General features: G+C 42.2%; 1 protein-coding gene and 1 non-coding gene across 2 annotated transcripts in view; both read right to left on the bottom strand.

The window, feature by feature from the left end:
* Positions 1-24: 24 nt before the first annotated feature.
* IARS2 (isoleucyl-tRNA synthetase 2, mitochondrial) overlaps positions 25-13,459 on the bottom strand; it is a 43,083-nt gene continuing 29,648 nt past the window's right edge. Inside the window, exons 13-23 of the mRNA XM_066380367.1 lie at positions 12,997-13,099; positions 12,295-12,388; positions 9,414-9,522; positions 7,816-7,918; positions 6,832-6,957; positions 5,682-5,813; positions 4,868-4,974; positions 3,762-3,907; positions 2,911-3,101; positions 1,893-2,037; positions 25-554 (exon numbers count right to left, since the gene is read on the bottom strand). Coding sequence (XP_066236464.1) covers positions 412-554; positions 1,893-2,037; positions 2,911-3,101; positions 3,762-3,907; positions 4,868-4,974; positions 5,682-5,813; positions 6,832-6,957; positions 7,816-7,918; positions 9,414-9,522; positions 12,295-12,388; positions 12,997-13,099 — 1,399 coding nt within the window. The 3' untranslated portion in view covers positions 25-411. The remainder of the gene's footprint in view (positions 555-1,892; positions 2,038-2,910; positions 3,102-3,761; positions 3,908-4,867; positions 4,975-5,681; positions 5,814-6,831; positions 6,958-7,815; positions 7,919-9,413; positions 9,523-12,294; positions 12,389-12,996; positions 13,100-13,459) is intronic.
* On the bottom strand, positions 10,239-10,314 carry TRNAA-CGC (transfer RNA alanine (anticodon CGC)). The gene has a single exon. It is a non-coding gene; the product is annotated as a tRNA-Ala (tRNA).

The raw sequence follows: 13,459 nt of genomic DNA, 5'->3' as shown, positions 1-13,459 counted from the left end.
TCACAACTTCTGTACAAACAGCAGTGGTTTCCAGAGTGTCTTTATTTTTAGACATTGTAGAACCTTTGGAACTTAAATACTGAGTCAGAGAGTTACAACATAGAAAACGTTTCCTGCTCAGCCCTATTGAAGGTAAACACGTCGAGGATCTGTTCTGAATGAGTCCGTGATGGGTGTATCAGTATCCATCTGCGTGTACATACTTCTACCTGGATATATACACATTATTTCTTATCTAGTTCTAGGAAAATCTTAGAATTCTTACGTTGCCTCTGGTCCTCCACCACTGCTTCTCCCACCACTCATTATCTGAGTTGTACAGACTTAAATCCCCACGTGGTCAACAGTCCACCCCACGCAGTCACTGTTGGGGTTCTCATTCGGGAGCAGCTGTCCCACCAGAGCGAGGCACTACTTTCCACCTACAACCTCTGCACATCGGGGACAGAGCGCATCTGAAGACTCAGCTGTGTACTTCCAGCAACGAGGGCACTTTTCTTTGGTCGTTGGCATTACGATTACTTTATAGGAAGACTCTTCACGGATATCGCCACCTGTGAGGGAAAGACACATACGTATCCGCTGGTTTTGCAGGGGCTTCTTTCCCCAGCTCTCCTTCCTGCCCTGGGAGGTCTGTTGCAATACCTGTGTCCCAGCCGTGACACGGAACCACACAGCCAAAGACAGCCGAGAAGTGAGACCCCGAGAGAGGAACTGATGAACTGATGTTTTCCCAATGCTGTTTGTATCTAACTCAGGCAGAGGGGCCCTTAGTTCATAATCATGTGCAGTTCTGGTTACTATGTCCCTGGAAAGGCAGTGTCATCTCAGAATCTTAAACAGAGACAAATTATAGTGATGACTGCAGCATCCCCACTTAAAACTTCTCGCATTGTTTCCTCGTACCATCTCCACTATCAGTCCTCTTAGACCTCAGTAAATTATTTTGTAGTCATTGCACAAAGACGGTACATTAACATTTTGAAATGTCAAGCAAACCAGAATCGTTACTACGTGGTCAATGCTGCCAGGCCTCAGATTTACATTGCTGCCTATAAATTAGCCCCCCACCTCCTGCTGGGACCTAAAAGCTGTTATGAAAGACACAGGCAGCATCATGTTTCCCCAAATATGTTCTCTGTGAATGTTAGTTACTCTTTCTCCATGCCCATCAATGAGAATAAATTAGATCGACAGACATAACCTACAAAATGCTTGCTTATGAGAGAGATGCCAATGTGGCAATCAGTTCCATAAAATGTCTTCCTTAACTTCTCATTAAGAATGGCTAGCCTGACCAGGCGGTGGTGCAGTGGACAGAGTATCGGACTGGGATGCTGAGGTTGCCAGCTTGAGCGCGGGCTCATCTGGGCTGGCTCGAGCAAGGGGTTACTCGGTCTGCTGAAGGCCCGCGGTCAAGGCACATATGAGAAAGCAATCAATGAACAACTAAGGTGTCGCAATGAAAAACCACTTCTCGTCTCTCTCCGTTCCTGTCTGTCCCTGTCTATCCCTCTCTCTGACTCTGTCTCTAAAAAAAAAAAAAAAAAAAAAAAGCTAAATATTTTAATTTGGGCTCTATACAAGACCCCACAATCTCTTGTGCATGGAGGGTGGGCTGGACAATACCAGGATACTAGGTATCGCAGTGAGGGCAGCTGACTTCACATACAGTGACAGCCGCTTCTTCACACGACAGGAAAGAAACTCCTCTCCCTAGCACTGTGTGCCCAAGATGATCAGGGAGGACACTTTGGAGAGCTACTTAGAAACCTGCAGTTTCCATAGAAATGCGCCTTTAGAGCACAGGCAGCCCACGGGGAAGGTGGCGATGATCCATTGTCGTCATCCAGTTCTCCAGGGAATGCTTGTTCCCCTCACATCCTTCTCACCTTCTAGATTGATCAGGAATGTCCCTTGATGCACAGTGACATCGGCAGGCATAGTTGGCGGCTCCTGGGGGAGTAATGTCGTCTGGGAAGCCATCATCAGCTCGTTCAGCTGAGAGGCGCTGGAAGTCTCCTCTGCCTGGAGCATCTGGGAGCAAGAGTGAATATTAAATTCCCATCGTAAACTGAGGCTGCACATGCCCAAGTCTGTGTCGATAACTACACTAACGCTTTTGTAAATCTCAGAGGTTTTACAAGCCGCACCCTTCTCAGCTGATTCAGCTGATGAAGTGAAGGGTGCATGACATGGAGGGGAAGCCCGGGACTGGACTGGGAGCACAGCTTCCACGGCCCCTGTCTCCTTATAAAATGAAGTCGGAACTTCCCATAAATTTTGAAATGTGAATATATTATTGAAATTCTCTTACATGATCAACAATCTCATATCTACTGGCTATTTCAAGCCTCAAATCTTGATCACAATTAAAATTTTAAATTGATCTTACCAACCAAATGAGACAGTCATTTTTAAAAATATACCAGTAAAAAAAAACATTGCCAATTCTCTTCTAAGCATTAAAACTAGAGAAAAATCTTGACTCAGTATATTGAGCTCTAAGCCAGTCTGTCCAATTAACCCCCAAGAATCCCGAGAAGAAAATTTTGGTGGTACTATGGAAATAAAAATACAGTGTAAGCTTTAAGGTCACATGATAATCTGCAGCAAGTGAATTTTTTCCAGAACTCAAGACAAAAATGGAAATCTTTTGGATTTGTTCTGAATTTGGTCCAATCCAGATGGGCAAAATTCTGAGAAACTACACCATTAGTATTGTACAAAACTCCCAACTTTTGTGTATTCTAACGCTACAACCGTGGGTTTAGATGTCATCTGTCATCTAAACAGCCCTGAGGGCTTGCATTTCAGATAGAACTTTATTATTATACACAGATTCTTAAAACAGATTTTTAGCCAAACCATGATACTAGCACCATTAAAAACGTACAAATGATTGCTTACCTCTATTATCTCAAAGAGTAGCCCGGGCTCAATGACAATGGTGACCTCGTACTCGGCTGCGTTTTTGCCGGGGATGCTCCTGAGAAACGCATCCCTCATGGCACATGCGCTCTCCACCGCCTCCTCCAGCCCGGGCTTCTTCCAGATGGAGCTTGTGTTAATCCACCCAGTGCGGAAGACACTCTTGGGTTCTTAAAAAATAATAATTTACATATATCCTAAACTATATATAAAGAAAGCTCTGACCATTAAATATTTACTATTCATGGGATATAAAAATTGTTACTTCAGGTAATCATGGGATGAAATAGGATGGAGCCATCCTAAATGCTTCACCAAACATTTATATGAGCATTTGGAAATAATGACCCTAAATTTAAACAAAGGATACAATATATAGTAAGATCTCAAAGGGAAAAAGATACCTGGACGAAAGGGGAAATATCCCAATATTAACAGTTGTTTGGAGTAGTAAGATTATGTGACTTTTCCTCCTCTATTTAAACTTATGTAGTTTCTAATTTTCTATAAGTTTAATATAATCAGAAGGAAAGAAACTTCTCAAAATACTGAAAAGCACTATACTTGAATAAAACTGAATGCATTTCTGACAAATATTTAAGAAAAAGTGACTTCTCAATGTAGTCAAGCTGCTAACATTTCGGAAAGCACTTTCAGGCCCCTCAGAAATCCATCCTACTCCCCCTACAGACAGGTGCAGAAGGGACCAAGCCATGTCCCGCCATAACTCGGTCACTGTAGAGCAAGTGCTCCCTGCATGAAGGGCTACAGTTAGAAGTTGCACCCTCATCATCACCTTTCTCATCGAGAGAACAAGTTAACATCCTTACCTTTAATATAAGGCACGTGCTGGAATACCTCTTCCGCCAAGTGAGGAAGAATAGGTGCAAAAGAACGAACTAGGACGTCCAGGATCTCGGCCAGTGCCGTCTGACAAGAGCGCCGTCTAGGGTCATGTGCACTTTCACAATAAAGCCTGAACAAGAACAGTCTACTCAGCGCTTGACAGTGCTGGATGTACCGATCACCAAAACAGGACCTGCCTCGGGTCGAGCTTGTTCTTACAGTGGCTAATTCAGTGGGTCTAGTCATCTCTGAATTAAATAAGATATTCTGTCATATAGTTTTTTTTATAGCGCCCACCATTGTACATTCCCCTTTCAGCTGTGCCCCCCGCCTCAAACATCTCAGCAGCTAGGCTGCATTTCATTCCATTTTCCAGATGACAGAGTCCAGACTTCTGTGTTAAAGGACCACTAATAAGTAAGCGATCTTTGGAGGTGACTTGCACCCCTACAAGGCAGCCTCCCCCTCTGGCTTTACAGATTCCCGAAAACCAGTGCTGTGCTTACTCCCTCCTGTAGTATTAGCAGCCCCAACTTCTGCAGCACTTTCTCAGGCACAGCACTGAGCACAGTACTGATACGCTGTTTCATCCCTCGTAACCACACTGAAATGGTATCAGCATAACCCGTTAAATAAAGAAACAGCAGAGGATAGTCTGCTCCAAGTCACCAAGCTAGGAAGCAGCAGGCAGAATTCACCATCAGCCTTCACCCCAGGACCCAGCTGAACTGACAGCTGCCCACCTGGCTCACATCTGGAGGCCCAGCATTTGCCAAGCAGAACAGATACTCAGAACTGACAGCTGTGGGGAGGTGGAATAGTGGGGGGCTGGGTGGAAAAGGTGAAGGGATCAAGCAAAGAAAAACCTCAGACACAGACAGCAGTGTGGGGATTGTAGGAGGGAAGAGGGGATAGATGGTGATGGAAAGAGACTTGACTTGGGGTGGCGAACACAATGCAACATACAGATGATGTATTATAGAACTGTACACCTGTATAATTTTATTAACCAGTGTCACCCCAATAAATTTTTTTTTTAAATTTTTTTCAAAAGAAATACTTAAGTATTATATTATTCAATCATACATACCTATCTTTGATTATGCTGAAATAAAAGTTAGAAAGTTCTCTGGTGTAAAAGGCCTGCAATAGCCGAACAACTTTTCCAAAATCGTACTGTTTATATGAGTCGGTAATCTAGGGAACAAAGCCAAAAACGTTTGGAAGCTGAGGTAAGCAAATGGAAATGCAGGTCATCAGCAAAATGCATTCCTATGGCAGACAGATCCAAAGCAGGCCATGTGTGCGAGCACTGGGGTCTCCCAAACAGCTCTTCTGGTTCTAATTCGACTGCCTTCAGCAAAGGAACAGACAGGTTTTAAGTGATGAAACCACACCATTTAAAACAGCAGAGTGCAGGTTACCAGGGTTGCCTCATTTACGCCTGGAAAGTAAAATTGGGCAAAACCTGCATGTAGCCTCTTAGGCAGCCACTTTTCCTATTTATGAGTAAACACGATTTATCTGTGTTGATATATAAGTGATAAAATATCAAACAAGACACACATAAATACTCATTTCAGTTATTTCTAGCTTTGAGGGGTGAAGCTATAGATAAAGGACAACCTTTCTCTCATCTAGTCAGACACATAACACAGAGCAAATGTGGTCCGAGGAGAAGTCTGAGCCTGTGGTTCCCACGAGGCACTTCTCCAGTCCTCTGACAGACCACAGGACGTCAGACCTAAGGTCAACCTTGGACCATGTGGAATTGATCAAGTGTAACTTCCCAGTGCTGTGGTTAAAATTTCTAGCAAGGTTTGTTCCGCTTGTGCGCAGCTCAACTTTCAACATGTAACAGTTCTGGTTTTGCATCTCCCGAAAGCTTACTAATTCACACGCACCTTGCTCGCGAAGTCCTGCAGCAAGTGGAGCATGTACTGGTCGATGACGTACATGTCGTTCACAGGGATGGAATCTGTCTCTGGGTTGAAGCCGGCCACATTGCCCAAAAGAAAGCGGAGTGTATTCCTAAGCTATTGAAAAAAAACAGTACACAGTCAAAAATGTGTGAGGCCTTAAGTCCTTCCTGAAGTGTTACTTCTCTACAATTAGGTTTTATCCAATTCATGTTACTTTCTTAATGGGATGCTTTTAAAGTAATATTCCTAAGGAAGACCACAAATGCAAAACAACAAACTCATTTTAATGGCCCCAGTACAGAAACAACCTCTGGACTTTACACATGAACACTGAATTTTCATTTCATTTCCTTCCAACCTTTGGACAGAGTACCTTTCAGTGGCCTAGTCTGTTCATCTGTGTAGGTGCAAATGAAGATAAATGTGAAAAGTCATGGAGCACATAAAATATATATTAGTATGACTTCACTTATTATATGCTTAATTATGCAGTCTTCCCCTTTCTAGTCCTCACAGATACAGGAAAACTAAAGTGAACTTTTCTTTTTTTAAAAAATTAAATCTTCAGTCTGCAGAAGACATCCCTTATTTGTTTTATTTATAATTACCAATTTATGTAACATTAATATTGTATCAGCCCTGGCCAGTTGGCTCAGCAGTAGAGTGTCGGCCTGGTGTGTAGAAGTCCCAGGTTCAATTACACAAGAGAAACAACCATCTGCTTCTCCACCCCTCCCCTTCCCCATCTTTCTTCCTCCCTCTCTCCCTCCCCCCCCTCTTTCTTCCCCTCCCACAGCCATGGCTCAGAGCAAGTTGGCCCCGGGCACTGAGGAGGGCTCCATGGCCTCACCTCAGGTGCTGAAATAGCTCAGTTGCTGAACAACGGAGCAGCAACCCCAGACGGGCAGAGTATCGGTCCCAGATCGGGGCTGCCAGGTGCCAGGTGGATCGTAGTTGGGGCACATGTGGGAGTCCATCTCTCTACCTCCCTGCCTCTCATTTGATTAAAAATTTTTTTAAAAAATAAACTCATTTTCATTCCGTTTTGCAGTGCCACACAGAATGTGCCTCTTTTCTAAAATAATGATGTCGTACACTTTCACTCAGACACGGGAAGAACACTGGCTCTGACCTTGCTAATGTCGTCTCTGGCAGCATTAAGCGCAGATGGGCTGATTGTCACCTCAGTGAAGATGTTGGACTCGGCAACCCACCAGCGAAGGACATCAGCACCATAAGGGGGCTCTTTGTTTTGATCCTTTTCATGTGGAAAGAAACATATATAAACATGAAAATGGCTTTCAGTTAAAATTAGGTGAACAAATCTTTCAGGTGTTCCTACTCAAAAATGTCTGAGCACAATGTGAGCATAACAAATAGCTGCGTTGTAATGACATGAGGGCTCCAATCTCAGAAATCAGGCTGCACCTAAAAACAACACTGAAAGATGGGAGAGGGCGCCCTGCTGTACTGTTCAATGTGTTCAGCTCCAGCCTCGTCCTAGTCACGTTTGTGTACAGCTCTGTCACAGCGGGAGCTGAGACACAGCAGTGACCTGATGTCCCTGTGGTGGGCGTGGGGGAAGGGCTGCCCTCCCTTTCAACATTCCCTAGCAACTCTGTACATACACATGACTGGACATCAGGAGGGCAGCAAAAGCCAAAGGAATAACACACAAGTGGCTGCCTTGCTGAAAACAACTTCAAAACAAACCAAATTATCAGCAACCCCAGATTGGATGATCATTAGTGGCGTGTAACTTAAAGTGTGTAATTTCCAACAATAATGAAAGTGCAATCTCACTTTTTTCTTATACTGTTTCCTTTTAAATGTAAAATTACAGTTTAAAAGCTCAGTTAAAAAGGGAGGCATGGTCCAGGAACTACCTAGAGATTCAGACCTGGAATGAGTCAAAAGGGCCACAATCCCAGCCCTTCCCCTTTTTCATTAAAATCACGTATTATTTGTCTAAATATAAGACATGGTAAAGCATCTGCTATTCATATCAAAGATGGTTTTGTTTTGTCTTTAACATTGAAGTAACTACATTAAGAGTTTTGGCTGCCAACCTAAGAGCCTTAAAACCAAAATCACATGAATTTAGAGTACTACCTACCTGCCCTCCATTGATGACAACATCAGGATCAATGACATTCCCAAGAGACTTGGACATCTTTTCTCCCTTTTCTCCAAGGGTAAATCCGTGAACCACCACTGTCCTAAGAAGGCAAATCAGCTATTATAATAATAATAATCAACACAATTATAATGATATTTTTGAAGATGACTTGCAGCTTAAAAGCAATATCTTCCTTTGACAGAAAAATAGGATTTGAAAGCTTTTCTTGAAAGTCTAATTTCTGCAGCTTACCATGATTATTAAACAGTAAGCTCTCTGCTTATACACAGAAAAATTTTTGATGTTTAAATTATCTTCAAAAAGATAATTCAGGAGACAAATATCTGCTGTTCTACTGGCTTATAAAAGCATGTTATACAACAGGGGTCCCCAAACTTTTTACACAGGGGGCCAGTTCACTGTCCCTCAGACCGTTGGAGGGCCAGACTATAAAAAAACTATGAACAAATTCCTATGCACACTGCACATACCTTATTTTAAAGTAAAAAAACAAAACGGGAACAAATACAATATTTAAAATAAAGAACAAGTAAATTTAAATCAACAAACTGACCAATATTTCAATGGGAACTATGCTCCTCTCACTGACCACCAATGAAAGAGGTGCCCTTCCAGAAGTGCGCCGGGGGCCGGATAAATGGCCTCAGGGGGCCGCATGTGGCCCGCAGGCCGTAGTTTGGGGACCCCTGTTATACAAGAAACAAACATTTAGCCTGACCAGGCGGTGGCGCAGTGGATAGAGCATCGGACTGGGATGTGGAAGACCCAGGTTCCAGACCCCAAGGTCACCAGCTTGAGCATGGGCTCATCTGGTTTGAGCAAAAATTCACCAGCTTGGACCCAAGGTCGCTGGCTCAAGCAAGGGGTTACTCAGTCTGCTGAAGGCCCATGGTCAAGTCACATATGAGAAAGCAATCAATGAACAACTAAGGTATCTCAATACGCAACGAAAAACTAATAATTGATGCTTCTCATCTCTCCGTTCCTGTCTGTCTGTCCTTGTCTATCCCTCACTCTGACTCTCTCTCTGTCTCTGTAAAAAAATAAAAAAAACATTTAAATTGCTCTGGAATGTGTTTTCATTGTAAGATGGCAAAAATCTTAAGCTCTCTGAAGAATCTTTCTGATGAGAACCTCTATCCACACATTTGCATAAACACAATTATCTATAAGACTCCCTAATTTAATAAAATTCACTAAAGGATGTTTCAGTCTGTTAGCCACGTCTTGATATAATGAGTACAAGGACATGTGGTCCAGGCTGTCCTCAGTCAGCCTTGAATGCCCTCGTCTGTGTCCCTGCAAGGCAGGTCTCCCTACACCTGGAGATGTAGCTCTCCGCGGGCTTCCTGACCACTTCACTCAGTGCCGAGACTCCCTCTCTAGCAGTTATGACTGTATTCTTACCTCCTTTTTCTTTTTCCTCTCTCTTTTTCTTCAAACTTGAGACTGGAGACCATATGCGAATTAAAGGTGGTGTTGGACCATACATATATATGGCTTCCCCCATTAGCAAGTACCCAGCAGAAGTACCCAGGGTGTGCTGACTTGTTTAGCACTGGAATAGTACTTACTTAAACGGGGCTTTTTTCCTCGCTGCCACACTGGTTAATAAGGAAGACTGGAACCAGCAGCCAAGCTGGTCTTTTCCTTCCAAGTATAAATCTGCCCTTTGGTCCGTACCTCAAAAATAAGTAGGAACAAACATAGAAAGTTAATTAAAATAGGAAAACTAAAATGAATGTGTATCAAGGTACTGAGAGGCTAAAAAATTATGTTATTTCACATGTCACGCTACGCCCAGTGGCTTAGGTTGCGTTCTCTGGAGCTGATACCCTCACTGCCAATTTATTAATTAAGACAAAAATAAACCTTGCAGAATGACCTTCCAAACCATAAGTAATTAAAAATACTATCTAAATTAGAAATGGATTCATAATTACCAGTATCAATACTGCCAGTTAAATATTTTATGAAAACAACTTTGTTTTTATTAATTTAACAAATGTTTGCTGAGGATCTAATAACTTTATATGTTAATTCATTTGGCATAATCACTCTAGAAGGTAGGTATTAACATCATCCCCATTTTACAGATGCGGAAGGTGAGACCATGAGGAGGGTTTTTTTTGTTTTGTTTTGATTTTTCCGAAGTGAGAAGTGAGGAGGGAGACAGCAGACTCCCACATGCGAATGACCAGGATCCACCTAGCACGCCCACCAGGGGGCGATGCTCTGCCCATCTGGGGCATTGCTCTGTTGCGACCAGAGCCATAGCACCTGAGGCAGAGGCCATGGAGCCGTCCTCAGCGCCCAGGCCAACTTTGCTCCAGTGGAGCCTTGGCTGTGGAAGGGGAAGAGAGAGGGGGAAGGGTGGAGAAGCAGGCACTTCTCCTGCGTGCCCTGGCCGGGAATTGAACCCGGGACTTCCACATGCGGGGCTGATGCTCTACCACTGAGCAAACCAGCCAGGGCCCCATGAGAGGTTTTATTACTGGTCGAAGGTTATGCAGATAAGAAGCAAAAGAAGATATGGGTTCTGAACCTATAGAACCTGGACTGCATGTGCTTAACCAAGAAATCAGAAGAAAAAAAAAGGAATGTCTTTATAAAAGGCAAGTTATTAACTTCTAATATAGCAATGGTCTAGTCAAAAGATGGGCAAACTATAAAAAAGCCATTATGAGCCAGGAAAATAGAATAACATGTAAGCCAATTGATCTAATTCTTCTTGATTGATCTCATAAGCTTATTTTATTTACTTATTTAATTTTTTGAGGAGAAATACGAGATTTGAGTGAAAAGCAGAAATGACAGTTTAAAATCCGGCTTATGTGTTACCAGTAAAGGTAGTTCAGGTTTAGGCAGCCTCCTTTGCATACAACATATGTCTTTAAATAATAAAAGACCTAAATGTGACAGGGAAGGAAAAAATGGTTTGCTAATCAGGTACCTTTTTACCACTAATTTCATTTAATAAAGCATTTCTGCCACAAACCTGATTAAGAACATCACAAACTAGAAACGATGACTAAACGCCATCAGTACATGGACAGTGGCAAGGAGAACTGAAGGGTGGTTTCCGTGGTCTTTGACCCAATGGATGGCGACAAGTGCAACTTGCACGTGCTGCACTCAGAAATTAAAGAGCAACAGTACCAGTAGCAGCCATCCTCACCAAGGCCGATGCAGTTCACGAACCCTGCAATACACTACATACGTACTGTTTTCATGTACAGCATACTCTTGAAATTCAGGATGCTCCCCAAATGTGGTAGGAGGTAACTCTACTTCCTGTTTATAACACTACTGTACCTATCTTATGTACTGTTATTTGCCTACATATACATTGTAATTTAGGAAAACAAAGTACTTAGTAACTTGCAATATTTTCTCTGAAATACAGTAGGAAAAACTTATGAAATAATTCTGAAAATTATGACAATACAAATTGTAAAAATTTTATTAATATGCAACTTACACTTGGACATTATTATGTATAGTTTAGCTATACCACAGAGTAAACATGAGTTTACATGCGTTTTTCTTTTCAAATTTCCTAAGCTGAAAGGCAGGCCCAAATGAAGAAATCTGTTTACCCAGTAGGAACCATACCACTGTCCTCTCCATAGTGAGGTGTAAACCAGAATTATTTATGCCTCAGGGAGAACTTGAGGACAGTCTCCCCCACATTCCCTTGCTCCAGAAAGCAAACAGGGCCTCTTGGGCCCTGGTCGGCCCTTAGTGGCAGGGCGAGGGCTTGTCTGAGCCACCATGGCTTCTCTAACACCCATCTCCATCTCCTCACAGGCGACGAGGCTGACACTTCAGTTTATCTCTATCTTTCCACTTAGCATCCTCAAGAATACTTCTAAACACATCCTGTAACAGGTGCCTTCTGCTTCTAGTTCCTGCCCAATCATTCCTTTCCCTTTAGCCAGTGAGACAAAGACGTGGCATAACTATGAGTAGGTGTACGATTAGCCACTTGTTTGTATGGGGCAGTGGAAAGATGATGTAGTTCAGGAGAGAACTGAAAGTCAGGGTACTTGAGTCCTAGAGTCTGACTCCAGGGTATGTGACCATCACCTAACTTGCCTCTAATTCAACCTCATTCTCTCTTCTGAAAAATGATAGGGTCAGAGCATTTCAGTGACGTCCAAACTTTGTTTTCTAGATCTGGGTGCCTTGGGGTCACTGGGTGGGCAAAGGAGATTGAAAGGCAGGAGAAAAGTCCCTGTTTTACCCATCTTACGTGTGTGGTTCCATATAAAATTTCATTCGGAAAAAAAAAATTTCGACATCTTTAGGTGAAATGATCTCCAATGGCCCTTTCAGATCTAAAACTGCAGATCTTCAAAATAAAGCAAAGAGAGTTCCCAGTTACAGATTTCTTCTCAGTAACATTTCTATATCTTCAGAACTGCCTGACGGTGCATAAACTGTTACACTCACCTGGAAGAACACAGGACCAGGAAGTCCCGCTGTCAAACCAGATGTCTAAGATGTCCTGCCCTGGCGTGTATTCCAGGGCCCCAGGACCACCAAGCTGGTGAGAGAGTGAAAAGCATTTTAGTTATACCAAAAACATGTACAATCAATGCCCCCAAAAGTCAAAAGAAAACGAAATACCTATAACCATTAAACTCACATCATACAATAAGATCTGAAACACATAAGAATAGTTCACAATTATATACAACTGACAGATTTGCTTATAAAAATAACCATGACCACTTAAATTTACACACTTATTCATGTACATATGAACGGTTTTTATTTTTTGCTTGTGTGTTGATTTTCTTGAAATCATCTTCCAATTTGCATTTTTGGTGTACAATGCAATCAGTTACTTCAAATTCAAATTTAAAGTCCTGATGTAGCAATGTTAGGCACTGTTCTCAAAATTATATCTACATACTTAACCAGATCCATTAAAACTTTGGCCCTCCATGACTCTCTAAGGCTATATTAAATACCAAGCTTCCCTAACTAAAGAAAATTGTTAACTCTGCCTGCGTTCTAATTTATAGGTAATAGGCTCATTCACTCTACATGATAATGTACCTATTTTTTTAACTCCCAAGAATACCTTCCGAAAGTCATGCAAGTCATGCAGCACACACAAAGGCCATTAAAAAACAATTGGAAGCGAACCTGAGCTAAGACATCTTCAGGAAGGAGCTGCTCAGGGGGGAGAGTCCACCAGACGTCACTGCCGTGCTGTTCCACCAGCTTAGTAATGTGCTCAATGGTCTGGCTGATTTAGGGGGACAAGACAGAACTGTTCAATTAACTATTGTGATTAATAACAAACATTTTAAAATTAAACACAGGAATTGTTTTCCCTATCTGCAGGATATTTCCCTATCTTCTCCCCTAAACTGTAGTGGCATTCTCTTTAATTGCTTGATTACTTGGCTGCTTTTGTCATCTCAAAGACAATTTATAAATAATATCAATATATCTCAAAAATAAAATTAAATCCCATACATCCCTTACAAGAAGAAAAAGGCCTTTTCCTGATATCCCTATTTCAGTTACTCATTTCCCTATTTTCTATCTGTTTTCTATTCATGTGGCTATATTCAAAACCTCCAAATTATCCCCACCCCAATGT

This window comes from Saccopteryx leptura, chromosome 1, assembly GCF_036850995.1.
Source record: "Saccopteryx leptura isolate mSacLep1 chromosome 1, mSacLep1_pri_phased_curated, whole genome shotgun sequence".
NCBI classification, from domain to species: Eukaryota; Metazoa; Chordata; class Mammalia; order Chiroptera; family Emballonuridae; genus Saccopteryx; species Saccopteryx leptura.
Note: the sequence above shows the minus strand (reverse complement) of the source record. Positions and strands in the feature narration are given on the sequence as shown.